Consider the following 14,848-nt stretch of genomic DNA (forward strand, 5'->3'; position numbering starts at 1 on the left):
GAGTGGAAGGAATCTAAGAGGTCATTCAGGTAGCATAATTTCCCCTTTTACAGATGGGGAGAATAATAACTTAAAAGAATACGTTCTGAGTCACATATCATATTAATAATAAAAGCAAGACTCAAAATGGAGTCTCCTGCATTGATTTTAAGGGTTCCTGAATACTATATTTTCCTGAAATAAATTAAAAATCTGGAAGTGACTCAAAGACATGATCTCATAAAATCTGCTGGTGGAACAAAGCATGATATGGGCATAAGTTCACCCTTCATGGCACTGCCTCAATTGCTTAAAGAAGTTATTTGGGTCCTTGGAAAGCTGTCTTTGAGACTCAGCTTGTCTGCCAGGACTACTGCTGAGGAGGGAATAATCATACCCTAAAGATCTTCCATTTCCCAAGTTAGACTGAGCAAGCAGAATCCTATATGCATGGAACAGAAGAGAAATGCATGATAGTTCCACAGACAGTGAGGAAGGCCCAACATGAACATTTTGAGAGGATGAGTCATGGCAACTGGTCAAGATTCTGACCTGGATAGAAAATGGTAACTGGGCTGTTAGCATTTCCTCACAGAGTCCTATATGCTGCTGTGCTACAGAATTTCTTTAATTTTTACCCAAGATTTGATATGAAAACATACTAACCTATACCTGCAGTTACTAGTGGACTTGGTGGTATTCTTTCGGGAAAAACTGGTTCGGTCCAGAGATAGGCAGTGTCATGGAACTGACTGCATAACGCATCTGGTGGTAGAGCTCAGCTGTAATTCCTGCCATTGGGATCTGTGAAATTCCAAGTTCCTCAAAATAAAACACCTTCTACTTAAACTAATTTGAGTGGATTTCTTTTTCTTTTTGTCCTTTTCTTTTTTCTCTTTGCACTCAAGCAGATTCCTAAGACAATGCCAAACTTCCCTTTGCCTTTGTAAGCAATCTATTAAGCTGTGCAGGTGAGAATAACCAAGATGTCTTAAGCAAGGGAGAAACTTTTCAGTATAATTTTAGCCAATAATTTAATTTTTTAAATTCAAATTTTTTTTAGTATAGTACTGGCACAAAAACAGACATGTAGATCAATGGGACAGGATAGAGACCCCAGAAATAAAACCATGCACCTATGGTCAATTAATCTATGACAAAGGAGGCAAGAATTTACAATGGAAAAAGACAGTCTCTTTAATAAGAGGTGCTGGGAAAGCTGTACAGCTACATGTAGGAGAATGAGATTACAACATTTTCTCACAACACAAACCAAAATAAATTCAGAATTAAAGACCTAAATGTAAGACTGGAAATCACAAAACTCCTAGAAGAAAACATAGGCAGAACACTCTTTGACATAAATCGTAGCAATATTTTTTGGGATCTGTCTCCTAAGGCAAAGGAAACAAAGCAAAAATGAACAAATGGGCCCTAAGCAAACTTAGCAAAGGAGACCATGGACAAAATGAAAAGACAACCTACTGAATGGTAAAATAATATTTGCAAATGATATAAATGATAGGACAAAAATTTAAAAAGCGTATAATAAAATACTAACTATTTGTGCTGACAGGAGACGCCTCTTGGCCAGCTCCATTGCTTCAATATTAAGGGTCTCATCTATTTCCTTGTTACAGTGTATACATTTCACTTTTTGATGTTCTGCTTTTTCTTCTTGGCCCAACTAAATAAAACACAAATCAAAACCAAAAAATAATACATGAACATTAACATATTGTTTAGCATAAACCTCAAGCAATTCACATACCATTTTGGTTTAAAAAAGTATAGAAATTTTGCTAGATACAGAAAAATGTTCAGATGAGTTTTCTCATCGTTTGCACAGTCATCTAGAAGGTAACATAATTGCCAGTTTTGGGGGGAAGGAGTTATATCATATTTTTACCTTTGCATGGCATTGGTAAAAGTTTATAAAAGCTACTACATTGCTGATCACACTTTAAACCACTGGTTCTGAAAGTGTGGTTCCCCAGCACCAGCAGCATCACCTGGGTATTGTTAGAAATGCACATTCTCAAACCCCACCATAGACCTGCTGAATCAGAGACTGTGGGGAGATGGGACAGCAGTCTGTGTTTTTACAAACCCATTCCATGATTCTGCTACAGCTAAAGTGTGACAACCACTGCTTTAAACTAATCACTTAAGGTAGAATAAAAAGTGAACATGGCTGTTAGGAAATGAGTATATGGATAACTCCATTTTATAGATGAAAAAAGTTGAAGCTTAGATAAAATAAAAGGTTTATATAAAGATCACAAAGCATCTATTAAGTGATAAATCTAGGATATGAACCCAGATTTTCTGAGTCTAAAGCCAGTGTTCTATCTATAACACTAGAATATCCCTCATGTCAGCATCATAAAGAGGAGAATGTAGTTGTTTAATTATCTGCCTTCTGAAACAGATCAAATACCAGAGTGGTGACCTCAACCCTGACTTTGCATTAGAATTAGCTGGGTAAATGGATTAAAAATATATATTCCTGGGACCCTCCTCAGACCATCTGCATCAGAATCTCCTGGGCAGAGGCTGGGAAATCAATCCGTATTTTTTAATAAGCTTTCCCAGTGATTCTGATGCAGCCAGATTAACAAAAGGCCACAATCAGATATTGGGAGCTACTATAAAAAATCCTTAGATTTGACTTGGTACTTTTCTTATCCAGAAATCCTGGCAATATTCCTGCAGACACAAGGCTTGATTCTGAGCCCCCACCTGGAGCTTCAAGCACCTGTTAGAGAATTTAAAATGGAGTTTTAGAAATCCTATTTCATAGCAACCAATTATCTTATGTCTACAGTCATAGAAGTTGGCCCCTCATATTGTTTGATGCAGAAAAACATTGCAATGAAAATTGGACTTAATGTAGGAGATGGCAACCCAGAAGAAGCATTGAGCAGATACCAGGACAACTTTTATTATTTCTCCTTGTGGCATTCATGAGAGCTAATGAATTATGAACTCATATATGAATTAGAAGTCTGACCATGGAGATTCTAAAGCATATCTCAGAAGCAGGAGGTGACATTTCACGACATCTAATCGTATGACACTGGCTTTGAATTCTATTTTATATTACAAAGTAATATATATATAGATATATGTATAATTTTTTTTTTTTTTTTGCAGTACGCGGGCCTCTCACTGTTATGGCCTCTCCCGTTGTGGAGCACAGGCTCCGGACGCGCAGGCTCAGCGGCCATGGCTCACGGGCCCAGCCGCTTCACGGCATGTGGGATCCTCCCGGACCAGGGCACGAACCCGTGTACCGTGAATCAGCAGGCGGACTCTCAACCACTGCGCCACCAGGGAAGCCCTACGCTGTCTTTTAAAGGCAGCTCCAATACACTAGTCCTTCTTTTGAATTTACAATACATACTTGCTATACTCAAAGGGGTTGTCAGTTCTACTTTGCCCCATAGTGGTCACAAAAATCCCGAAGAATTGTGAATTAATATTTATAACATTTATACTTATTTAAGGGCAATCATATCCACTTTGAAGGAATAAACAAAAGATATTACTTGCTTACTGCATATGGGTTTTGCAGCATAATTGCTTTCTCAACCATGTTCCAATCTGCGTTAGCAAGATCTTTGTCAAATTTGAGTGCAGAGGCTACAGATATGGTTAGTTCTTGAAAGTGTTGAAATGTATAATACAGTGATTTATACTTTGTTGATGTGACATCATGAAGACCTTTGATGCAAAGAACACATTTTATAAATAGTAGACATCATCATTTTAATGATATATATAAAATATACATATATACATATAGATGTGTAGGAGATATATGCAGGAGGTATAGATATACATATACATATATGTACTCAGTGTATGTGTAGATATATACATATATTTCCCACCTATACATAAGGTCATATATATAAGTATTTATGATATATATTTATTTATCTCCAGATGTATACATTTGACCCTTGAACAATATGGGAGTCAGGGGTGCCAACCCTCCACGCATATAACTTTATAGTTGGCCATTCATATCCATGGTTGTGCATCCTCAGATTCAATAAGCAGGTTTGTGTTATACTGAAGTATATATTAAAATTTTTTTTTAATTAAAAAAAATTCATATCCACTTATAAGTGGATTGGTGTAGTTTAAATTCATGTTGATCAAGGATTAACTGTGTGTGTGTGTGTGTGTGTGTGTGTGTGTGTGTGTGTGTATGTATATATATCTCCAGACCTCAATGTTTGAAGGAATCTTACTACCAGACACAAATTCCCTTTTTCTGAGCCATAGAAGTTTCTTTGGAAAGCAATAATGTTCCATGAGCAAATGTTCACTGCTCTCAGTGCAAGTAAACAGATGCTCCACAATAAGAATTTTAGGTTTATTTAGCTACTAAGTAGAACATCTGATAAATTGAAAATTTTTACCTCTTTAATCTGTTTTTTCCATTTTACTATGTTAAGGCTCAGAAAATAAAAAAAGTAAATGAAAGGAAAGATTTTGTTGCAAATATGAGGATGAAGGTGCACTATTATCCATAAACATGGAATTTAAGATTGGTTACAAAATGCCATATGAATGAAAACTCTGCGTGTAACAAGAAAGGGTGATAAAGCAGTTAAGAATACAATGGATTAAAAACATTAGAGCAATTTGTTTTTAGTTCTTTAACTGTCATTATCAAGCCATGTGACCTTAGACGAGAACTTTTAACTCTTTAGATTTCAATTTATCAATTGTTAAAAAGTAGGGGATTGAAACAGTCATATTGTATAATGCAGTTGCCTCCTAAAACTAGTATTTCTGCTTCTATTCTCTTCATAGCTCCCAATCAGCTATCCACAGAACGAGAGTTGTCTTTTTAAGGACCTTATTCATAAAATTACACTTAGTTGCTTAAAACCAACCAAGAAATCCATTTATCCCTTAGAATAAAATCTTAAAATTTAAGGTCCTTCATTATCTAACTCTTTCCCTACCTCTCCCATCTGAACTTCCTTCACTATTGGCATTGTTCTCGAAGGTCCCAGCACCTTACCTTCTTTCTTTGAACACACTCATTTTCTAATTTCCTCAGGAATCTATTACCTGTTGTGTTTTCTATTTTATTTATATGTGGTTTGTTGATTTTTATACAAAAATGACTCTCTGATATTACCTTATTTGACTTGTTTACTGCCTGTTTCTCCTCTCTCCATCAACTCAGAAATCTTTTTTGTCTTCATAATGCATCACTATCAGTTAGAATAATGACTGGCATATAAGAGGCTCTTAACAAAAAGTTTGTCAAATAACTGAATAAACTTATTGTATAATTTTACTTAAACTGGACTAATGTAAATAAGTAATCTTTTTTTTTTAATTGGAGTAAAATTGCTTTACAATGTTATGCTAGTTTCTGCTGTACAATGAAGTGAATTAGCTATATATATACCTATATCCCCTCCCTCTTGGACCTCCCTCCCACCCTGCCCCCCATCCCACCCATCTAGGTCATCACAGAGCATGGAGCTGAGCTCCCTGTGCTATACAGCATGTTCCCACTAGCTATCTATTTTACACATGGTAGTGTATTTATGTCAAACCTAATCTCCCAATTCGTTGTACCCCTCCCTTCCCCCTGTGTGTCCACATGTCCGTTCTCTATGTCTACATCTCTATTCCTGCCCTACAAATAGGTTCATCTGTACCATTTTTCTAGATTTCACATATACGTGTTAATAATATACGATATTTGTTTTTCTCTTTCTGGCTCTTTCTCTTTCTGGCTCTGTATGACAGACTCTACATCCATCCACATCTCTACAAATGACCCAATTTCATTCCTTTTTTATGGCTGAGCAATATTCCATTGTATATATGTACCACATCTTCTTTATTTATTCATCTATCGTTGGACATTTAGGTTGTTTCCATGTCCTGGCTATTGTAAATAGTGCTGCAATGAACACTGGGGTACAAGATTATTGCTTATTGGCCTAACAAGCTTATTGGCCTAAACAATTCATATGACTTTACATAGAGATCCAATTTCCTCTTCAATTAGACACCATTGATTTGTATTTATATGGCTTCTTTCTTCATTATTAACAATTCTTTAGCATGTTTGGAATATTTTTCTCTTCACTCAGAATATGAATTTGCAGGGCTTACCGAGTTTAGTAACTGCCATTGGCAAAATAAATCTATTGACAATCAGGCTAATTAAGGATACTGACACTCCATGAAATAATATCTGGAATAGAAAAAAAAAAAGTAAGTTTTCATCACAATGTCATATAATATACTCTATATTTACCAATGTAAATTAAGCTAGGATGTACTATGTCAATAGATACTCATGGCAGAGGGGAATTTGGATGTCAGACATGATGAAAGTACTCTGGGGATTCTCTATCTTCTTGCATGTGCTTCATTCACATTTTGGAACCAAACCAAAAATCAGGACACATGGTTTGACAAATATTTATGTACATATGAAGACATTAGGGGAAAATACTTGTTCTTAAATTCTATTACTGCACTTCTTGAGCCCTGGAAATATACTTGTGCTTCACCAGTTCTCATCCACCATACACACCTCCATATACACAGCCACACAGTTCTCTGCTCAACATTATCAGCACATCTGTATGAAATAATTCTCTCCACTTAGGAAAAGAGGACAACTCAGAGGTCTTGGTATGTTTGCTCCACCTCATACTTTGCCTCTCTGGCATCTCATTGCCAGCAGGGAGGAGCAATTGATGTCTTTGGTGCCACCTGTTTCTTTTCTCCATTTATATCCCAAGTTAATCTCCATGGACAGATGAAGCGACACTTTTCAATTTGATACTACATACTTCCATCGTTTTATGGAATTCTAACTTCCAGAACTTATTTTAAACTCTTAGCCAGTCCTCTATTCTTTGGCTACAAAGAAAGGTTAGAGACAGAGCATGAAACCACACCAGAGGCCTTCAAGTTTGCACACTAGGATCACCAGAGAAACTTTAAAATATTGGTGCCCAGGATGGTGCCACTGAATATTCTGATTTAATTCTTCAAGGGTGCAGCCCAAACACTGGTAATTAGAAAAACCAAGGTATAATCTACACACATTGAAATGTACTTATGTATCATTTGATAAGTTTTGACAGTGCATACACCCATATAAACCTCAGTCCTATCAAGATGTAGAATATTCTCATATCCCTCCAAATTTCTCCAGTGCTGCTCCAATCAATCCCCACCTGACACGAGGCAACTACTCTTCTATTTCTATTTCTATAGGTGAGATTTGCCAGTTCTAAAACCTTCATTTAAATTGAATATTATGTTTCTCATTGTAGTTTTAATTTGCATTCCCCTAGAGTAATGATGTTAAGCATTTTAATGTGCTTAGTGGTATATATCTTTCTTTTTGAAACATTTGTTCAACTATTTTGCCTATTTTTTATTTTTATTTTTATTGCAGTACACGGACCTCTCACTGTTGTGGCCTCTCCCATTGCAGAGCACAGGCTCCAGACACTCAGGCTCAGTGGCCATGGCTCACGGGCCCAGCCGCTCCACGGCATGTGGGATCCTCCCAGACCGGGGCACGAACCCGTGTCTCCTGCATCAGCAGGCGGACTCTCAACCACTGCACCACCAGGGAAGCCCCTTGCCTATTTTTTAAATTGGGTCATTTTTCTTTTATTATAAAATTGTAGAAATTTTGAAAAATATATTCTGGATAAAAGTGCATTCTCATACAGATTACCAACAGGCACATGAACAGAAGTTCAATATCACTAATTATTAGAGAAATGCAAATCAAAACTACAATGAGGTATCACCTCACACCAGTCAGAAGGGCCATCATTAAAAAGTCTACAAATAACAAATACTGGAGAGGGTGTGGAGAAAAAGGAGCCCAGCTACACTGTTGGTGGGAATGTAAATTGATACAGCCACTATGGAGAACAGTATGGAGGTTCCTTAAAAAACTGAAAATAGAGTTACCATATGATCCTACTCCTGGGCATATATCTGGAGAAAACTCTAATGTGAAAAGATACATGTGCAGCAATCTTCACTGCAGCACTATTTACAATACATGGAAGCAATCTAAATGTTCATCCACAGATGAATGGATAAAGAAGTTATATATATATACAATGGAATATTACTCAGCCATGAGAAAGAGTGAAATGATGCTATTTGCGGCAACTTGGATGGGCCTAGAGATTATCATACTAAGTGAAGTAAATCAGACAGAGAAAGACAAATATCATAGGATACACTTATGTATGGAATCTAAAAAATGATACAAATAAACTTATTTACAAAACAGAAATAGACTCACAACAGGAAGCAAACCCCTGGTTACCAATGGGTTTAGCAGTGGTGGGGGGAGATAAATTAGGAGTTTGGGATTAACATAGGCACACTACTATATATAAAATAGGTAAGTAACAGGACCTGCTGTATAGCACGTGGAACTATATTCAATATCTTGTAATAAACTATAATGGAAAAGAATCTGGAAAAGAGTATCATTTTTCTGTATATCTGAAACTAACACAACATTATGAATTAGCTATATTTCACTAGAAAAATACAGAAAAATGTGCATTATCAGATATATGTGTTATGGATATTTCTTCTCAGTTTGTGACTTACATTATCCATTTATGTAAAGCTATCTTTTGGTAAGCAAACATTTTTAATGTTGAGAACTCCAATTACTATTGTTTTTTTGATCTGAAAACCCTTTGTCTATTCCAAGGTTGCAAAGGTATTCTCTTATGTTTTCTTCTGAAGTTTTAGGGCTTTTGATTTTATATTTATGTTTATGATGCATCTCTAAGCACTTTTACATATGGTGTGAGGTAAAAATGAAGGTTTTACTTTCTTTGGCAACTTATTTACCTTATAACTGGGAGTCTGTACTTTTAGGTTGCCTTCATCCATTTCCTCCATCTCCTCTCACCACCTCTGGCCATCACCAATATGTTCTCTGTTTCTATGAGCTCAGTTTTTTTAGATTCCACAAATAGTTTCTTGAATGTTAAACTAATATTTCTGGACATATTTTTTTGATAGTCTATTTGATCATAATGTCATACTTTTTATATATTTAAAATTAATTGGCTACATATTTTCTAAGAATTTTTGCATCATGTATACTTAATGGTTTTGTTTGTTTGTAATTATCTTTGTTGGGGTTTAGTATCAGAGTGGGCTGGCCACATAAAATTAGGAAGTGTTCCATCATTTTCTATTTTATGAGAGAGTTTATGTAGAATTGTTATCATTTATTCCTTAAATGTTTGGCAGAATTTTCTAGTCAAGCCATCTGGGCTTCTAGTTTGTGAGACAGTTTTAATTTATATACCCAATTTCTTTAGCAGATATAGGGCTATTCAGATTTTCTATTTTCTTTTGTGTCACTTTGGGTAAGTTGTGTTTTTGAGGACTTTAACCATTTTCATCTAAGGTATTGAATTATTCTGACAAAAAGTTATGCATAATTTCTATTTATTACTATTTTAATAACTGTATAACTTGTAGGCATGTTTTCTTTTTAATTATGGATATCAGTAATTTGTTCCCTATCTCTTTCTGTCTGTCTCTGTCTCCCTCTCTTGCTCTTTTTTAAAGTTTATCATTTTATTTATTTTATTTTTTTAACATCTTCATTAGAGTAAAATTGCTTCACTGTGTTGTGTTAGCTTCTGCTGTATAACAAAGTGAATCAGCTATACGTATACACATATCCACATATCCCCTCCCTCTTGCATCTTATCCCACGTGTCCAGGTGGTTAAAAAGCACCGAGCTGATCTCCCTGTGCTATGCAGCTGCTTTCCACTAGCTATCTATTTTACATTTGGTAGTGTCTATATGTCCGTGCCACTCTCTCACTTCGTCCCAGCTTACACTTCCACCTCCCTGTGTCCTCAAGTCCATTCTCTATGTCTGCGTCTTTATTCCTGTCCTGCACCTAGGTTCTTCAGAACCATTTTTTTTATTCCATATATATACATTAGAATACAGTATTTGTTTTTCTCTTTCTGACTTACTTCACTCTGTATGACAGACTCTAGGTCTATTCACCTCACTACAAATGACTCAATTTAGTTTCTTTTTATGGCTGAGTAATATTCCATTGTATATATGTGCCACATCTTCTTTATCCATTCATCTATCAATGGACACTTAGGTTGCTTCCATATCCTGGCTATTGTAAATAGAGCTGCAAAGAACATTGTGGTACATGACTCTTTTTGAATTATGGTTTTCTCAGGGTATATGTCCAGTAGTGAGATTGCTGGGTCATATGGTAGTTCTATTTTTAGTTTTTACAGGAACTTCCATACTGTTCTCCATAGTGGCTGTACCAATTTACATTCCCACCAACAGTGCAAGAGGGTTCCCCTTTCTCCGCAGCCTCTCCAGCATTTATTGTTTGTAGCTATTTTGATGATGGCCATTCTGACTGGTGTGAGATGATATCTCATTGTAGTTTTGATTTACATTTCTCCAATGATTAATGATGTTGTGCATCCTTTCATGTGTTTGTTGGCAATCTGTATATCTTCTTTGGAGAAATGTCTATTTAAGTCTTCTGCCCATTTTTGGATTGGGTTTTTCTTTTTTTTGGATATTGAGCTGCATGAGCTCCTTGTATATTTTGGAGATTAATCCTTTGTCAGTTGCTTCATTTGCAAATATTTTCTCCCATTCTGAGGGTTGTCTTTTGGTCTTGTTTATGGTTTCCTTTGCTGTGCAAAAGCTTTTATGTTTAATTAGGTCCCATTTGTTTATTTTTGTTTTTATTTCCATTTCTCTAGGAGGTGGGTCAAAAAGGATCTTGCTGTGATTTATGTCATAGAGTGTTCTTCCTATGTTTTCTTCTAAGAGTTTTATAGTGTCTGGCCTTATAAGAGGTCTTTAATACATTTTGAGTTTATTTTTGTGTATGGTGTTAGGGAGTGTTCTCATTTCATTCTTTTACATGTAGCTGTCCAGTTTTCCCAGCAGCACTTATTGAAGAGACTGTCTTTTCTCCATTGTATATTCTTGCCTCCTTTATCAAAGATAAGGTGACCATATGTGTGTGGGTTTATCTCTGGGCTTTCTATCCTGTTCCATTGATCTATAATTCTGTCTTTGTGCCAGTATTATACTGTCTTGATTACTGTAGCTTTGTAGTATAGTCTGAAGTTAGGGAGCCTGATACCTCCAGCTTCATTTTTCTTTCTCAAGATTGCTTTGGCTATTCGGGTTCTTTTGTGTTTCCATACAAGTTGTGAAATTTTTTGTTCTAGTTCTGTGAAAAATGTCATTGAGAGTTTGATAAGGATTGCATTGAATCTGTAGATTGCTTTGCGTAGTATAATCATTTTCACAATGTTGATTCTTTCAATCCAGAAACATGGACTATCTCACTGTTTGTTTGTATCATCTTTAATTACTTTCAACAGTGTCTTATTGTTTCCTGCATACAGGTCTTTTGTCTCCTTAGGTAGGTTTATTCCTAGGTATTTTGTTCTTTTTGTTACAATGGTAAATGGGAGTGTTTCCTTAATTTATCTTTCAGATTTTTCATCATTAGTATATAGGAATGCCAGAGATTTCCGTGCATTAATTTTATATCCTGCTACTTTACCAAATTCATTGATTAGCTCTAGCAGTTTTCTGGTAGTATATTTGGGATTCTCTATGTATAGTATCATGTCATCTGTAAACAGTGACAGCTTTACTTCCTCTTTTCTGATTTAGATTCCTTTTATTTCTTTTTCATCTCTGATAGCTGTGGCAAAAACTTCCAAAACTATGTTGAATAATAGTGGTGAGAGTGGGCAACCTTGTCTTTTTCCTGATCTTACTGGAAATGGTTTCAACTTTTCACCATTGAAGACGATGTTGGCTGTGGGTTTGTCATATATGGCCTTTATTATGTTGAGGAAAGTTCCCTCTATGCCTACCTTCTGCAGGGTTTTTATCATAAATGGGTGTTGAATTTTGTCAAAAGCTTTCTCTGCATCTATTGAGATGATCATATGGTTTTTCTCCTTCAATTTGTTAATATGGTGTGTCACATTGATTGATTTGCGTATATTGAAGAATCCTTGCATTCCTGGAATAAACCCCACTTGATCATGGTGTAGGATCCTTTTAATGTGCTGTTGGATTCTGTTTGCTAGTATTTTGTTGAGGATTTTTGCATCTATGTTCATCAGTGATATCGGCCTGTAGTTTTCTTTCTTTGTGACATCTTTGTCTGGTTTTGGTATCAGGGTGATGGTGGCCTCGTAGAATGAGTTTGGGAGTGTTCCTCTCTCTGCTCTATTTTGGAAGAGTTTGAGAAGGATAGGTGTTAGCTCTTCTCTAAATGTTTGATAGAATTCACCTGTGAAGCCATCTGGTCCTGGGCTTTTGTTTGTTGGAAGATTTTTAACCACAATCTTAATTTCAGTGCTTATGATTGGTCTGTTTATATTTTCTATCTCATCCTGCTTCAGTCTCAGAAGGTTGTGGTTTTCTAAGAATTTGTCCATTTCTTCCAGGTTGTCCATTTTACTGGCATATAGTTGGTTGTAGTAAACTCTCATGATCTTTTGTATTTTTGCAGTCTCAGTTGTTACTTCTCCTTCCTCATTTCTAATTCTATTGATTTGAGTCTTCTCCCTTTTTTTCTTGATGAGTCTGACTAATGGTTTATCTGTTTTCTTTATCTTCTCAAAGAACCAGCTTTTAGTTTTATTGATCTTTGCTCTTGTTTCCTTCATTTCTTTTTCATTTATTTCTGATCGGATCTTTTTGATTTCTCTCCTTCTGCTAACTGGGGTTTTTGTTTTTCTTTCTCTAACTGCCTTAGGTGTAAGGTTAGGTTGTTTATTTGAGATGTTTCTTGTTTCTTGAGGTAGGATTGTATTTTGTCATAAATTTCTTTCTTAGAACTGCTCTTGCTGCATCCCATAGGTTTTGGGTCGTTGTGTTTTCATTGTCAATTGTTTCTAGGTATTTTTTGATTTCTTCAGTGATCTCTTGGTTATATAGTAGCGTATTGTCTAGCCTCCATGTGTTTGTAGTTTATACAGATTTTTTCCTGTAATTGATATCTAGTCTCATAATGCTGTGGTCGGAAAAGATACTTGATATGATTTCAATTTTCTTAAATTCACCAAGGCTTGATTTGTTACCCAAGATATGATCTATCCTGGAAAATATTCCATGAGCACTTGAGAAGAAAGTATATTCTGTTGTTTTTAGATGGTATGTTTTGGATGGTAAGTCCATCTTACTTATTGTATCATTTAAAGCTTGCATTTCCTTATTTATTTTCATTTTGGATGATCTATCCATTGGTGAAAGTGGGGTGTTATAATCCCCTACTATGATTGTGTTACTGTCAATTTCCCCTTTTATGGCTGTTAGCAATTGCCTTATGTACTGAGGTGCTCCTATATTGGGTGCATAAATAATTACAGTTGTTATATCTTCTTCTTGGATTGAACCCTTGATCATTATATAGTGTCCTTCTTTGTCTCTTGTAATAGTCTTTATTTTAAAGTCTATTTTGTCTTATACAAGAATTGCTACTCCAACTTTCTTCTGATTTCCATTTGTGTGGAATATCTTTTTCCATCCCCTCACTTTCAGACTATATGTGTCTCTAGGTCTGAAGTGGGTCTTTTGTAAACAGCATATATATGGGTCTTGTTTTTGTATCAATTCAGCCAGTCTATGTCTTTTGGTTATAGCATTTATCCATTTACATTTAAGGTAATTATCGATGTGTATGTTGCTATTACAATTTTCTTAATTGCTTTGGGTTTGTTATTGCAGGTTTTTCCCTTCTCTGTGTTTCCTACCTAGAGAAGGTCCTTTATTATTTGTTGTAAAGCTGGTTTGGTGGTGCTGAATTCTCTTAGCTTTTGCTTGTCTGTAAGGGTTTTAATTTCTCTGTTAAATCTGAATGAGCTCCTCACTGAGTAGAGTAATCTTGGTTGTAAGTTTTTCCCTTTCATCACTTTAAATATGTCCTGCCAGTCCCTACAGGCTTGCAGAATTTCTGCTGAAAGATCAGCTGTTAACCTTATGGGGATTCCCTTGTATGTTAATCATTGCTTTTCTCTTGCTGCTTTTAATATTTTTTCTTTGTATTTAATTTTTGATAGTTTGATTAGTATGTGTCTTGGCATGTTTCTCCTTGGTTTTATCCTGTATGGAACTTTGCGTTTCCTGGAGTTGGTTGACTATTTCCTTTCCCATATTAAGGAAGTTTTCAACTATAATCTTTTCAAATATTTTCTCAGTCTCTTTATTTTTCTCTTCTTCTGGGACCCTTATAATTCGAATGTTGGTGCATTTAATGTTGTCCCAGAAGTCTCTGAGACTGTCCTCAATCCTTTTCATTGTTTTTTCTTTCTTCTGCTGTGCAGTAATTATTTCCACTATTTTATCTTCCAGGTCACTTATCTGTTCTTCTGCCTCAGTTATTCTGTTATTGATTCCTTCTAGAGAATGTTTAATTTCATTTATTGTGTTGTTCATCATTGTTCATTTGCTCTTTAATTCTTCTAGGTCCTTTTTAAACATTTCTTGTATTTTCTCCATTCTATTTACAATATTTTGGATCATCTTTACTACCATTACTTTGAATTCTTTTTCAGGTAGACTGCCTATTTCCTCTTCATTTGTTTGGTCTGGTGGGTTTTTACCTTGCTGCTTCATCTGCTGTGTATTTCTCTGCCTTCTCATTTTGCTTAACTTACTGTGTTTGGTGTCTCCTTTTTGCAGGCTGCGGGTTAGTAGTTCCCATTGATTTTGGTGTCTGCCCCCAGTGGGTAAGGTTGATTAAGTGGGTTGTGTGTAGGCTTCCTGGTGGA

The 14,848-nt window shown here is 35.7% G+C and overlaps 1 protein-coding gene across 1 annotated transcript in view; it reads right to left on the bottom strand.

The window, feature by feature from the left end:
- Positions 1-14,848, bottom strand: part of SLC9C1 (solute carrier family 9 member C1) — a 96,806-nt gene that overhangs the window by 43,556 nt on the left and 38,402 nt on the right. Inside the window, exons 10-12 of the mRNA XM_060010134.1 lie at positions 6,139-6,220; positions 3,539-3,705; positions 1,541-1,666 (exon numbers count right to left, since the gene is read on the bottom strand). Of these exons, the coding sequence (XP_059866117.1) occupies positions 1,541-1,666; positions 3,539-3,705; positions 6,139-6,220 (375 nt within the window). The remainder of the gene's footprint in view (positions 1-1,540; positions 1,667-3,538; positions 3,706-6,138; positions 6,221-14,848) is intronic.

The sequence above is a fragment of the Delphinus delphis genome, chromosome 4 (genome assembly GCF_949987515.2).
Source record: "Delphinus delphis chromosome 4, mDelDel1.2, whole genome shotgun sequence".
Lineage (NCBI taxonomy): Eukaryota > Metazoa > Chordata > Mammalia > Artiodactyla > Delphinidae > Delphinus > Delphinus delphis.